At 39.5% G+C, this 15140-nt stretch overlaps 1 protein-coding gene across 1 annotated transcript in view; it reads left to right on the top strand.

The window, feature by feature from the left end:
* si:dkey-171c9.3 (uncharacterized) overlaps positions 1-15140 on the top strand; it is a 50506-nt gene that overhangs the window by 12408 nt on the left and 22958 nt on the right. Inside the window, exon 2 of the mRNA XM_048544872.2 lies at positions 11927-12022. Within this exon, the coding sequence (XP_048400829.2) occupies positions 11927-12022 (96 nt within the window). The remainder of the gene's footprint in view (positions 1-11926; positions 12023-15140) is intronic.

The raw sequence follows: 15140 nt of genomic DNA, 5'->3' as shown, positions 1-15140 counted from the left end.
GATAAGGAGTAACTTCTTCTCTAAAGATAGTGAATCTGTGTCTTTAGACATTGGACTATTAAGTATTTTCAAAGCTGATACAGAAAGTCCCCAATTTACGAATATCCAACTTACAAATGCTCACGCTAACAAATGCAATCCATACAGGGGTATAATGTTAAAGAGCCAACATATGAATGTTTCGTGTACTTATGAATGCTATTTTATATTGTCCAGCTTTGTGGTCCAAACCCAGAACTCAACCCATTCACAACCAGGGACTGCCTGTATAGGCAGACTTATAATCAGTAAGAGAACCAAGGTGTATGGAGATAAGGAAGTGGAGCTAAAGATTATCAGATGAGCAATGATCTCATTGAATAACAGTGTAGACTCAATGGGTTGAATGGGCTACATACCTTCTTGTCACATAGTCTTAACCAATGTGCTTTTTTGTGTGAAAACTGAAAGAACTGCGGATGCTGTAAATCAGAAACAAAAACAGAAATTGCTGGAAAGCCTCAGCTGGTCTGGCAGCATCTGTGGACAGAAATCAGAGTTAATGTTTCAGGTCAAGTGACCCTTCCTCATAACACAGCTCTTTTATGTGCTGTTTCTGCTATTATTCCATCAGAAACCTCAGCTCATTAAGAAACCTAGAACATAAGTCTGAAGATCAATCTATTCATACACTGGCCTCATTTTCAAATTCTTCCACAGTTTCAGCCTATATTATTCGAATATATTTCTCCAGCTTAACATTTCAGTGTATATTGGTTTCTTATCTGAATTGTGTTCTGTTCTCAATCACCTTTAGTTGTCAATCTATTCAACCTGTTTACACAGATTGGGATTAAAGAAACAGATAAACAATATTTATATGTTAATTTGTTTACTTTTCATAGGTGTCAATCACATCATTTAAAATAGTAAACATTGTACTCTGGATTTACGTGATATTATGTAATTCCATAATGCTTTGTAGTACCCACAAATTAGGTGATTTCTTGGAGTTTACTATTTAAAACAATTTTAAAATATCAGATGGACTGAAGACAGCATCATTTTCTGGGTATTCTGTTAAACTCAAACTTCTGTCTTCAGTGGAGAGTAAATAGATCATGCCAACACGGAAAATAATGAGATATATGTTTCAGTTTATCTTTCTAGAATGCCAGTCTATTGATTCTTCCTAGAACAGGCTGTGCGTTTTTGACTGCAGGCCTGCTGGATACTCCTAAATCCTTTCTTTCTCTATATTTCTAATGTAGCTCACATTTTACACAGGATCGTGTCTGAAGTCACCAGTCTGAAACTTAATTCAAGGCTAATGGGGTGATTTTTGATTATGGTGTGACATATAAACCGATTCATTGTTTTAGTTTCTCTAACCTAATTGAATTTGGAATCATAGGATTGATAAAACCTCAATCCCTATATGGGTCATTTTACAACATCCCAACAAATTCAAGTTTCTTCTGTAGATTGCACCCCTTAGATTGTGCACATGAAACTGAATCCATTTCCTGGGTTCATGTGGAAGCCTCAGTTAGGTCTTGATTTTTCATTTACAATACAATTCACTGAGCAAAGCTACATTTCTTTCTGTGTCTCCATTCCTTTCCCTGGTTTCCTGCCAATTATTTCAACAGGATGGGGCTGGCAATGGAGATTGTTTCCAGTGAACAATGTACTGAATGCTATGTGAGCAAGGCTGCAGTCGAAAGCTTCTGTGTGATCTGTGGTTAATGCTGTACTATCAGATGTGGGGCTTCCGTATTGCTACCTTGCTGCTGTTTCACAGTTGCATTACAGGATGTGGAAGATTCCACTCAGTTATCATTTACATGGCCCCAAATTGCTCACGAAACAGCACTTGTGTGACATTTTACTCATTTACTTTACAATTACTTTGCACATTTTTTAAAAAAGCTTGCTTGATCAGAATGGTGAGGTGAAGTCACAATCTTTTTTCTAGTGGTGCAGAGTTATGGAGTATCTCATGGTGCAGTACATGTGAAGCATAATGGTCCACTCTGGGGCACTATATTTATTTTCCACCCTGTGCAGTGCATTCATGTAGTGTACTAAACCGTGGGTGTTTTTCCTCCCCAAGAGTTTAACATAATAAAACCTCCTGTGATATATAATCAAGCACTACAGCTTTTCAAAGAATTGGACTTCAATTTCACTTCTGCTAAAGTTAAAGCAAAAAACTCTTACCTTTCAGCAAATGCCACTCATAAAGTCATACAGCATGGAAACAGACCCTTTGGTCCAACTCGTCCATGCCTGCATTTGGCCCATATTCCTCTAAATATTTCCTATTTATTTACTTATCCAAATGTCTTTTAAATATTGTTATTGTACCCGCCTCTACCACTTCCTCTGGCAGTTCATTGCGTACATGCACCAGCCTCCATGTGAAAATGTTGCCCCTCAGGTCCCTTTTAAATCGATCCCCTCTCACCTCGCCTTTGTCCTCAAGTTCTGAACTCTTTACCTTTGGAAAATGACATTGGCCATTCACTGAATCTATGCCCGTCATGATTTTGTAAACCTCTATAAGGCTATCCCTTACCTCCTATGTTCCAGTTAAAAAGTCCCAGCCTATACAGTCTCTTATAATTCAAACCCTCCAGCCCTGACAATGTTCTGGTAAATGTTTTGTGTACCCTTAGACGCAGTCAGCAACCACTTGATTTCTCTAATTCAAAGGCAAGTTCTGTGCTGGAAATGTGAACTAAAAACAAATACTGGAAATATTCAGCAGGTCAGATGTCTTTGGGGAGGAGATCACAGCTAGAGGGTTGATTTTTTCCTGAGGGATCTCCCTTCAGCAACGTGGTGGGTGCAAGCACACACATGCCAGGAGGGAGATTAGCCAAGTGATCTTCTCCAGGTGAACTTCCTGATTGGGTGAGCTCCTGAGATTGGACTGGTAGCTGCACAGATTTGGCAGACCCACCAGGAGAAGTGACTGCTGCTGAAGCAGGCTGGAAAGAGTGAGCAAGCCTGAAAATGGAAGAGCCTCATACAGTGTAATTAAAGATTTCAGAGGGGAATTTTCTATTTAGAACAGGGAACATTAGAAATAGGAGCAGGAGTAGGCCATCTGGCCATCAAGCCTGATCCACCAGTCAATAAGATCATGACTGATCTTTTCCTGGACTTGGTTCCACTTACCCACTTGCTCACCATACCCTTAATTCTGATACTATTCAAACATCTTTGCCTTAAAAGCATTCAACAAGGTAGCCTCAAGTGCTTCACTGGGACATGGAATTCCACAAATGCTCAACCCTTTGGGGGAAGAAGTTCCTCCTCAACGCAGTCCAAAATCCACTCCGTTATTTTTGAGACTATGCCCCCTAGATCTAGTTTCGCCTGCCAGAGGAAACAACCTCCCTACTTGTATCCTATCTATTCCCTGCATAACATTATATATTTCTATCTGCACGCCCCCCCCCCTCTATTCTTCTAAATTCCGATTGGTACAGTCCCAGTCTATGCAATCTCTCCTGATAAGGCAGCTTTCTGAATTCCAGGATTAACGAGTGAACATTGTCTGCATCCCCTCGAGAGCCAGTACATCCTTTCTCAAGTAAGGAGACCAAAACGGTACACAGTACTCCAAGTATGGCCTCACTGGCCCCCTACACAACTGCTGTATAACATCCCCGTTTTTAAACTCCATTCCTTTAGCAATTAAGGAAAACTGGAAATACATTGAGATACTTTGAGGGTTTTGCAAGGCATCCCCAGACTCTCTAGGGAATTAAGCTTCCAAAGCTGCCCCTCCCATTTCCCACACTCCCCAGCCTGGTTCAGGGAGGGTGTCTCTATGGAACTTGCAGCCTCTGAACTAGATTGAAGACTGTGATTCATTGCTGCAAAATGGCCTCTAATTGGTGCTTTAAATTGCTTGCCTGACCCTATGTAGCATTTAGGTGACCCATTTTCTAGGTTCCTGTTGGGTAACAGCATTAATGATAGAACTATGTTGGGAAATCCACCAGTGGATTGTCCTCTCTTTTTCCTGCCTCCATACTTGCCACTATGGCACTAGGAACATTGCCCAGTGTTTCAGTTTCATGGCTTGATGGTTTCATTGACCTGAAATGTTAATGCTGTTTGTCTCTCTATAGATTGCTGTGTGATCTGCTGAATATTTCGAGCATTTTCTGTTTTGTGTGCAATCTCTGCTATGAATTGAGTGAGTTAATATTTGTCAAGGCAGCAACTGAGACAATTCCATTTCTTTCAGTTTTCCTGAGTTAGCAAAGAAAAATAAAATCACAAAGGGTTCCCGCTCATAATTTTTTTCCAAAAACTACACTTTATTCTTAAGATTTGCGCAAATACATTGTTAACATTATTATGCAATATATAAAATTCAAATCAGGTCGATTTTCTTTCAATACACAGTGAAGTACTTTGAGGTGGCTGACAATGAACTGTTAGTTACATCTACAATAGTCATTTCATGTTAAACATATGCAGCTTGAAAAGTTTTTATAATTTCCAGCTCTTTGATATAATATGATAGGAGGGCCTTAAACTGTGGCCTTTCCCTATTTTGGTTCCCATTCTTGATTGTTATGTTATGGCCTTCACTGGAAAGTATATTTTTGTGTTGTATGATCATTCCTTAATGCTGACTACCATGGTGTATGAGTCTATTTGCGCTATCATTCACCATTTTCTGACACCATCTCCTTCTTGGGTGGTGATCTACATGGCTCACTTGGTTCTGGGTGTTCCAGCAAGAGGCTCTTATCTTGAACAAAGCATAGTCTATAACATTTAGAAACTAGTTACAAGCTACACTGATATGTTAAACATCATTACAGAGACTATAAAGAGGACCTGCATGTTCAGTATGACCCCTTTGAGATCCAAAGCTGGCCTCCCATTACATCAATACAATATCTTCTAAGAGTGTGGTGCTTAAGGCATTATTATTAAAGTATTAAACCTTTTAGCCCCCTGCACCCCTCATACAGAACACTTTCCGCCAATCAAGCTTTTATTTTCTTCATCAACAAGCATTTATATATAGATATTTATATATACACTACTCTATCTCTTCCCCATCACACCCCCACCCTCGCCCTTCTGCCCCCATGCCTCTGACTGTATAAATTCAGGTGCCTGGAGATTCCTTCAACATATTCTGTTCAGTCTTGGAAGATTAACAGGTGTTTCAGCTGAAGACTATTAACATGTTGACTGTGTCTCTTTGTGGAAGATGGCTGTCCTGTTGAAACGGGCAATTTCGTTTTTACAATATTCTGAACTAGATAATTTCTTCTTGACTGCATCCTGTATCTCTTAACATGAGTTGCCCTTTCTAAGTAGTGGCTTTCATGGGGTTTTATGCACCAATCTTCAATCTGTGCCAGCAGATTTTTACTCCCAATCTGCAGGTAAATCTCTGTTGTTCAGGTTAACTTGTTGATTAGGTTGGATGTTTTTGTTTGGCCTCAATGTTGGGAGTACTGGGGAAAGTATGACATCCACCTCCTCAGTTCTGCTGTTTTAACAATTGCTTCTTTGGCACCAGCTCTTTCGTTGTTACTGAATATTAATCCTTGTAAAGTAAGGAAATGAACTTCTCTGTTCAAATTTGCATCTTCTGTATCACCCCTGCTTCTGACATCAGATTTCAATCTGTCATAACTATTTGTATGCCATCCTATATTGTACTTTGAATTACCTCAGTTGGAGAAGTATACCCCATTTGAGCTCACTGATACTGCTCAGTGGTTATCTGGTTGTCAGTGTTTGTACACACACACACACTGTTGATCCTTTCAGTCTAATCTCTCTTCAATGTTGACAGCCATGGAAAACATCTGAACCAAATCAGTGTAGTTGCAGTTTTTCATCCTGCTTACAAAACACAACAAATTTCTGCTATTAACCTAGTTAATTTCAAGTAATTCTGTCATGATTCATGGTGGACAGCAGTCTTGGCAGCCCTGTGAAATCTTCTGGTGGTTGTCCTTTGGCTAGTTGTTACATACCAGGCTGTCCTTTCCCAATGCTCCTTGTCCTCTTTCATGACTGGCTATTCCTTAACCAGCTCTTACTTTAAACAGTTTGACTTCTTTTGTGACTTTAAGAAGGTTAAATTAAAAATGTACATTCATGTTCAAGCATGAAAATCTTTGATTGTGTATAAGTAAATATCTGAAGCCAGTTGTGTTGAAGAGTTGCTTATAGGTTTTTACTTTTACCTTTAAATGGTATACCACCTGGACTGTATTGTTGCACTGCTTTTGGTGTTATATGAAATGTTTTCGACCATGGTTTATTACTTGATAATAGTGACATTCACTTCTGTATAAAGCTTGAGATGCCTATTAACATAAATAGCCTCTTGACAACATCATGGATCACCTATTTTCCTTAAGAAAACTTTATGCTTTTTGTTTATTGTAAATTGTTGCACTCATTCACCTCTTTGTGTGGGTAGCTGATGACTTCTACTTTTTTGTGACTATGTCCTACTTCAGCATATTTTCTGAAAATTACATTGTTGTGTTACAAGTAGAGTACTCTTTTTTTAACAGCTAGGCACTTCCTGTGTCTGTGAAGTTTTCTTACTCCACAGGCAAGGTCATTTAATGTCTAATGCAAGTCATACTTGCTGTATTGGTTTCTCTGTGTCTTTTGTGATTTTTGTATTGTAGGAACAGAAATTCTGCAAATCTGTTGTCATCAGGTTGATCTTCATCCCTTGAGATTGATCTGTGCTACTTCTGGACTTCAGCCTCACTCATTATATGGTATTTTCTAGAATCTATTTTCTTTTGACTGCAATAAAACTGACACAGACTCGTAAGCAATCCCAGCCACAATTCTGTCCTTTATAAACACTGACATTACCTCATCACAACCACATTTTCCCATCAATCTATTGATCATCTAAGGATCCCTAGGTGCTGCACTCTTCTGTTAAATCTTGATATATTCATAATAGCATTTGTTCTGACAGCATTCTCACATTTTCTGTGGCTAAAGTAGAGGATTTCCACTTTCAGCAAAAATGGATTCCCACCTTTTCCATGGCATCTCTGGATGAAACTAGCTATTTCTGGCCTAAGTAAATGTTTCCTATTTCTTTCATGGCTTTTCCGAAATAATTCCTGCTGTCTGTTGTTTTATTGATGGATCTCTTGCCTTTTCTGTGGCCTTAAGTCCTAACTTCCTTCTTCCGTTCCTTATATGCTCAGGCTTCAAAGGTGCAACATCCACGAGTCTCTGTCTTCAGGTTGAATTGCAGTTGTCATCCTTGTGTTTCTCTTAGTCTTGCCATGATTCATGATGATTGCTGTCTACAGTTCTATTGCTCAGCCTCAGCTTTAATTGTTTTATGTGGAGCTTTTCCAGGCTGTAATTCTGCACTGTTTTCAAAAGTTTTCCTTGGTCCATCAGGGATTTTAACTTTGCTCAAACTGAGCTTCCAATGTCTGCTAGCCCTCTGACTAGAGCCCAACCCCTGATGGTCCTACAGAATACTGGTACCTGATGCTATCTGTAACTGCCTTGGAGTGACCAATGCTTCAGCTCCAGAGAGTTCTGAATACTCACCTATTTTTTTGCAGCATGTCTCTTACAATATGTTTTACCATTCACTGTTGATTTAGGTTTGTTGAATCTTTCAATGAAGTTTCTTCTGTACGATTCTTGAATTTTCAGATCTCTCTACTGCTGACTATTTGCATGAATAGGAGCCTTACAGATGCATCTGAAGAAATTTTCAAACATCACCACTGCCAGCATGTGGTATGAGGCAGCTGAATGAAATACTCACATTGTTCTCCATCTTATATCAGAACTCCTCACTGGTGCTCACCATATTGTGCTGATGCAGTCAGGAAGAAGGTTCCTTGAGAGCTCTTAACATTAACTGCAAATCCTACAACTTCTCATGGCAACAATTTAAAAATCAGCAAGGAAACCTCTTTCTCAGTACCATCTACCCTTTCCCCCATATTCTGCAATGTTCATGGGTCAGCGTGTCCCCTAATCTGCTATTAACATCAACCTTGGTTCAAAGAACAGTGTAGGATGGCATGCCAGGAGCAACACCAGGCATGCCTAGGGATGAGGTGTGAGCCACATGAAGCTACAATGCAAGATTACCCGTGTGCTCAACAGCATACCAGGCGAATTATAGACGGAGCTAAGTGATTGTGCAACTAAATCTATGTTCTACAGTCCTTCCACATGTTGTTATATAAATTTAACAATTCACTGGAGAAGCCTCCATAAATATCCTTATCCTCAATGAAGATATCTCTCAATCCTCACTGGCATGCATCTGACAATGGAGAAAATTGCCCAGATCTATTCTGCAGACAAAAATCAAGATAAATCCAACCTGACCAATTACTGCTCCATCAGTCTACTCTTGATCATCAGTAAAATTATTGAATGAGTCATCAATCGTGCTAAATGTTTTGAAATGGTGCAAAGATACACTGCAGAAATTCACCAAGCCTCCACCAACACAATTCAATATCCATCATGGGCAAACCTCAGGATGCATACTGGAATTGATAAATTAAGTGCCTATTGATGAATTCAACCTCATCCAAACTACATGTTTAGCACTTTTTATGAATGTTATTTGTTTAAATAATCCCAAAGGACAGCTTAGCTTCTCCCAACATTATTTCAGGACCAGATCCAAAAGGGTACCCTACTTCTCCAAATAACTTCAGCATATTTATAAACAAAAACAGAAAGCTTGGGGAAAACTCAGCACTCCAGCAAAGGTCTAAAGTGCATAAATTGTGTTTTAGATATTCACTTGTGTTAATTAGATCAGCTTGCACTTTTATTTCCCCCTAAACAACCCAATCAGAGACGATATTACATGCCTTTGGGGCAGGTGGCTCTTAAACCCAAACTCCTGCTTCAGAAGTAGACACATTACCACTGCATCACAAGAACCCTCAGCTGACAGTGAACCACAGAAGCATGAATTAGAATCTGCCACCATTTCCCCACAACCCCATGAGTAAGGTAGATGTTGGGATTAGGGCACGACTTCGAGATTCAAGACTCAGCTGCCATTCTCATGAAAAACAAGAGCCATAGATTTTTGTTAGCAAAAGTTATTAAACATTTAAAACACACATACTTGACATTTCTTAAAAATGTTTTTAATTATTTTGTGAGAACCTTTGGTAATATTTAAAAATTCATTTATGGAATGAGGGCATTGCTGATTAGGCCAGCATTTATTGCTCATCCCAGAGGGTAGTTAAGAGTCAACTGCATTGCTCTGGGTCTAGAGTCATATGTAAGTCAGACCCAGTAAGGATGGCAGTTCCCTTTCCAAAAGAATATGCGTGAGCCTGATTGGGATTTTCTGGCAATCAACAATGGTTTCATGGTCATCATTAGACCCTTAATTCCAGATTCTTTATTGAATTCAAATTTCACCATCTGCCATGGTGGGATTTGAACCTGGGTTCATTGCCTAGGTCTCAGTCCAGCAATAGTACGACTAGGTCATCATTTCCGATAATAAAAAAAAACTGAAATATGTATCCTTGCATTGCATGTGACATATTGTCTGGCTGTTTTGGCCGCATTCTCTAGCCATATGAATTGCCAAATGCATTTCTCATGAAGTTGTTGCTTTATAAGTCTCTTTGATAATTCCTGATGGATCAGTAATCAAATGCAGGATCTGGTATTCAGTTGCAAGGCTCAGGTAGAATCTCCAGTATGATGTCAGTAAAGAATAAGGCTCCTTGGCTAAGGAGGAGAGAAACAAAGTAGTCAGGGTTTCTGCTTCCAGTCACAACATGACGAGTCTTGTTGTGAAGTCCAGTAGAAATCAATTGCAAAGGAATTGTGTTGTGAATCAGTCACCCATCCTAATACCCTGGAGCTGATGTGCTGCCAGCAGACACTACAAATGGAGAATAACAACTTGACTCACAGCCAGAGGACAACTAGTATTCTAGAAACCACATTGGAGCATGAAGCAACAACTTCAAGGAAGAAAACGGAAGAAAGGAAACCAAGGAAAAACTATGGCTAGGGTGCTCCATGTCTAGTTTGCCTGTGATTGGACAGAAAGTCACAGGTTAGTAAGCACAAGGTATATATCAACAGAAATAGTTAACAAATATCAACTTCATTTTAAAAATGGGCCTGGTAACAAACTCTGTGCTTCTTCCTTACCCACAAGCTCAAATGAAAAGAGAATTTGTTGAATTGCTCGAATGTTCTTCAAATCCAAGGCCACGATAAGGGCTGTAAGTGAAAGAGTAACGGTTTCTGGTTGTGCCAGTGAGATAATGATCTGAGTTACATACACAGTAATACACAGTGGCCCATAACAGGAAATATTACTCTTTGATACTGCAACTACACTCCACAATGCTCCTGCAGACAGGAAATTGTGTAGTGATCAGGAAAATTTCTGACATCCTTTCTTAACAAAGGGTTTCTGTTTCCACCACTCGTCCCCCATTTAAATTATCTTCCTTTCATTTTCTGAAAGAGATTTTTATATTTCCTTCTTGGATATAAAACAGGGCCTTAATCTGACTGTACAGAGCAATGCATGGTACGTTGGTATACCAGCCATTAACAGCATACACTTGATTCTCTGTCTAAACTCAAGGAATGAAGAATATATTTTACACGTAAGGATTTTTCTCTGCAAATCAAAACTGCAGACATCTGATTCTTACTGGGGCAGATCTCACCATTATAACGTGAAACTTCTTTGTACACTGATGGCAATTTGGTTCTGTGCCATCTTATCTGTATTCTTTCCCCAAACTCTACGACAGTGCGCTGTTTACTATTACTTGGTCAATACCCAACATGATTGGATCACAACACACCCATGAATAGTTCTCATACCAACATATGTCAATATCATGCAATTTATATTTTCAGAAAACATAAGTGAATTCAAGTGAAGCAGTTCTACATATGTAAATACAACGTCAACATTAATACTATTCTTGCCAATAAGGGTTTAAAATGATCCATTGGGAACAAGGAAAACAGAGTACCTGGGTTGTGAATGGATCCATTCTGGAGTCTGTTTGCAAGTCGATTTGTATACAAGTACATTAGAATCGCAATGCAGGACAATATAAATTAGCCATTTTTAAGTACAGGATACATTCATTTGTCAGATCTTTAAAATTACACCCCTGTATGGGATCATGTTCCTCAGTATGAAATTTGTAATCAGACATTTGTAAATCTAATTATTGTTTAGTATTAGACCATTAACTGGTGGATGATTGCCAGTGTGAGGATCCAACTGGATTGATGTTTTTTATGAAAATAGCTCTTCCTAATGTCTATTTAGTTGAACTTCCCACTTGATGGATTATAGATAACTTCAGTCTACCTCTTCAGGCATGTTATGGCACACCTTTGAAGTATGTAGGACTTGAACCAGGGCTCCGTGACCCAGAAATGGGGACACTACCACCACGCCACAAGATCCCTTGGTTGATGGGGCTATTTTCTAATCAATCTGTTCAGTGATATTAATACACTATACTGAAGCAGGTGGAAGTTGAATCTGGATCTCCCTCCTTGGTGGATTATATGGTTCATTTGCCAGCAAAAAAGTTAGTTTAATTAGCTGTTTAGGTACCCAAGTAGAGGTTAGTGGATCATTGAGACCCCTACCATTCAATTCGTGGGTTAGCTAATTGGTGACCTGTACTCCCATTGGTGTCCCTGTATGCCAAATTGGCAATTAACTACAATAACAAAAATTTGTATTTCATCCCAAGTTCCAGGTTTGGAAACTGTTCAGATAATTATTCAAGCCTCCCTTCCCACGAAGCACATTGGTATATTTTTAAGATGCCACAGCGTGTGAGAACACAGGTTGTTTTCCCAAATGTCTGATATGTTCCTGTTCTTGTTTATTTTTCTGCAGATGTCAGATCCGACTAACTGGTTGCATAGCACCAAGAAACTTTGTCAGGTCGTGATTGAAAAGAGTGAGCAACGAATTGCAATGCCGCTTAAAGAGGTGAGTGAAACCTCATGTCTTTGTAATGAAAATGCATCCCAAATAGGTCAAATGGGCAGATGCTGTGGAAATACGCTGCACCATTTGAGGAACAACCAGGAGATAGGGAAAAGATGATGATGCATTAGTGAACTGAGAACACGACTGTGTTAGGGAGAATGGAGACAATGTTAATTGTGAGATAATCGTTAAAGATCTGCTTTTCGGGAAATGGATTCACCCAGCTGCAGTCGATGGCATGGAATGTATTTAGTGTGGTTTATTAGTCAGTTTTTGCTTTCATGATTACCTAATGCCTTTTCAATTTGTATGAATTTTGCATTTTATATAAGTATCAATTAAAGTGTTTTTAAAAATCAAATTGTGGACATCTTCTAAGATGTACACTGTCAGAAGCCTTAAAAATGTTAATGAATTAATACAGAATCAGACTATAAAATTGAAACTGTGTATTTTCCTGTACAGTCAAATCCATTTTATTGAATGCTTGTGGTGCTTAGAGCCCACTTCTGACCAGCAAGCATTAGAGTCAAAGAGATGCTATGTTTAAATATTTTTGGCCTTTATAGATGTTGAATGGTTTGAATATGACTTATCATGGCACAGTCTCATTTGCCACATATGAAAGAAAAATACTGCAGATGCTAGAAGTTGAAAAGGAAAATACAGTGCTGTAGAAATTCAACAGATCTGGCAGCATCTGTGGAGAGAGAAACAGAGTTAACATTTCATGTTTGATAAGACTTCTTCAGAAATGAAATGGGTTGGAAAATTGTCTTTATTATGCGCTGGACAGAGGGAAAGGAGGAGCAAATGGAACGCGTTGCAAGGGTGGTGAATAACTCCACTGAGGCCAGCATCCTGTCACTAAGTCACCTTTGATTTACCTGTGGAAAATCCAGCTTCCTCAAAGCCAGGTCTCAGAGTGAACAACATCTCTGACATTCCTGTTCTTATCCATCAGCCAGGGCTCCCTGATTGGACCAGATGAATAGCCCCAATTAGGGAACTCATGTTTAATGAGGTCTGCCTGGCTGCCCTCGTTACAAACACTACAGGTGGACTCAGAGCGAAAGACAAAGATGTTGCTTATGGTGGTGAAGGACAGATAACATGTAACATGAAAGTGTGAAATGGAAGAATTGATCTTCTGTTGACTTTGCATAGCTTGGCTGTAATTTCTCCATTGTCAAATGTCTTTCTGTGGCGATGTTCGAGATTTTCCAGTTGCCATGGAATTGTACCAATCAATTAGATCAGTTGGAAGATGGGACTGCAGGTATTCTATTGGAATCACTCATGATAGTAGTAGAGAGGATGGGACAGGGTTGTTGATGAATGAGACACTGTTAAAGCCACTCAGTCCTTAACTCCTTCCATTGTTGGTGAAGACAGTGATAAAGATCAGACAAGGGGCACTTGTGGTGGAATGGTAATGCCCTTACCTCTGGAATAGGAAGCCTGGGTTCAAGTCTCAAATGAGCTAGAGGTCTGCAATAACATCTTTGAACAAGTTATATAACATAGGAGCTGAATTAGGTCATTCGACCCATTGAGTTTGCTGTGGGTTTCTCAACCCGATTACTAGTCAAGAACCTAACTATCTCTGTCTTAAACACACTAATGATTTGGTCTCCACAGCCTTCTGCGGCAATGAGTTGCATAGATTCACCACTTCTGGTTGAAGAAATTCCTCCTCATCTCAGTTCCTTCACTCTGAGGCTGTGCTCTTGGGTCCCAGTCTCTCCTACTCGTGGAAGCATTATTGATTAGAAAAAAATAAAGATCAGATGAAGGGCAAAATTGTTGAACTTAATCTTTCCAGTTACCTTGATGGAAACTTTATAAGTCCATTTTCTTATGTTTTTGTTCTTTAAGACTGATTCTGGTAGAAATAACTGCAATGTTTCTTTACTTTTTAGCATTCCTATCCCTGAGAATATGGCAAAGTATATTTAACATAAAGACAAATCGGATTGGAGTGGTGGTAATTTCTATTTGATTCAATTTTGCTTATGGGATGTGGGCACCCCTGACTGGGCCAAGCATTTATTGCCTTTTCCTAATTGCCCGTCAAGATATACTGCTGAGCTGCCTTTTTGAACCTCAGCTGTCCTTAAGCTGCAGGGCCACCTTTGGTGCTGTTAAGAAGGGGTCTCCAGGATTTTGACCAGTGATGGTGAAGGAGCAGTGATATATTGCAGGCCAGGATGTTGTGTAGCTTAGAGTGGAACATACAGTTTGGTGGTGTTCCCAAGCATCTTTCTCTCGTCCTTCAAATGGTTGGGCTTGTGGGCTTGGAAGGTGCTGTCAAAGGCCCATGGTGAGTTGTTTCATTGCGGATTGCGAATGACAGACACTGTGTTGGTGAAGAGAGTAAATGTTGAAAGTGGTGGATGCTGCCAACCAAGCAGGCTGCTTTGGCTTGGATAATGTTGAGCTTCTACTGTGGTTTTGGAGCTGCATTCCTCCAGGCATGTGAAGAGTATTCCATCACACTCCTGACTTGAGACTTGTTGATGGTAGATAAGCTTCTAGGGTCTCTGATCTGCTCAGTGGATGCTTTTATGTACATGATTGGTCCAATTTTTAGTTAGTGGTAACCCCAGGATATCGATAATGTGGGACTTCAGTGATGACAATTGAATGCAAAGGGGGTCATAGCTAGCTTCTGTCTTGTTGGGGATGATCATTGCCTCACACTTGTGTAGAGTGAGTATACCTGCCACCTATTACCCTCAGCCTAGATATATGGATTATGCGGAAGTGCTGGTGTTGGACTGGTGTGGACAATGTCAGCTGTCACTAATACCTGAAAAAGGACTGAGGCTCCAAAAGCTTGTGTTTTCAAATAAACCTGTTGGACTGGAACCAGGTGTGCTGTGATTTTAGATATACTGGAGATAGACCCATATAGAGATATATCCATTCTTACAATAGATTCCAAATGAAAATTAATTGAACAGAGAGATGCATTCATATCCTTTTTTTTTGAAAAAGAATATAACCATTGAAATAAATACGAAAGAAAATAAGCTTCTCTACAATCAGTAATGTTTAAGTCTACTTTTGTGCACTATGTTAAGTGATCAAAATAATACATCATGAGAATGCCCCC

The sequence above is a fragment of the Stegostoma tigrinum genome, chromosome 15, assembly GCF_030684315.1.
Source record: "Stegostoma tigrinum isolate sSteTig4 chromosome 15, sSteTig4.hap1, whole genome shotgun sequence".
Classification (NCBI taxonomy): Eukaryota; Metazoa; Chordata; class Chondrichthyes; order Orectolobiformes; family Stegostomatidae; genus Stegostoma; species Stegostoma tigrinum.
Note: the sequence above shows the minus strand (reverse complement) of the source record. Positions and strands in the feature narration are given on the sequence as shown.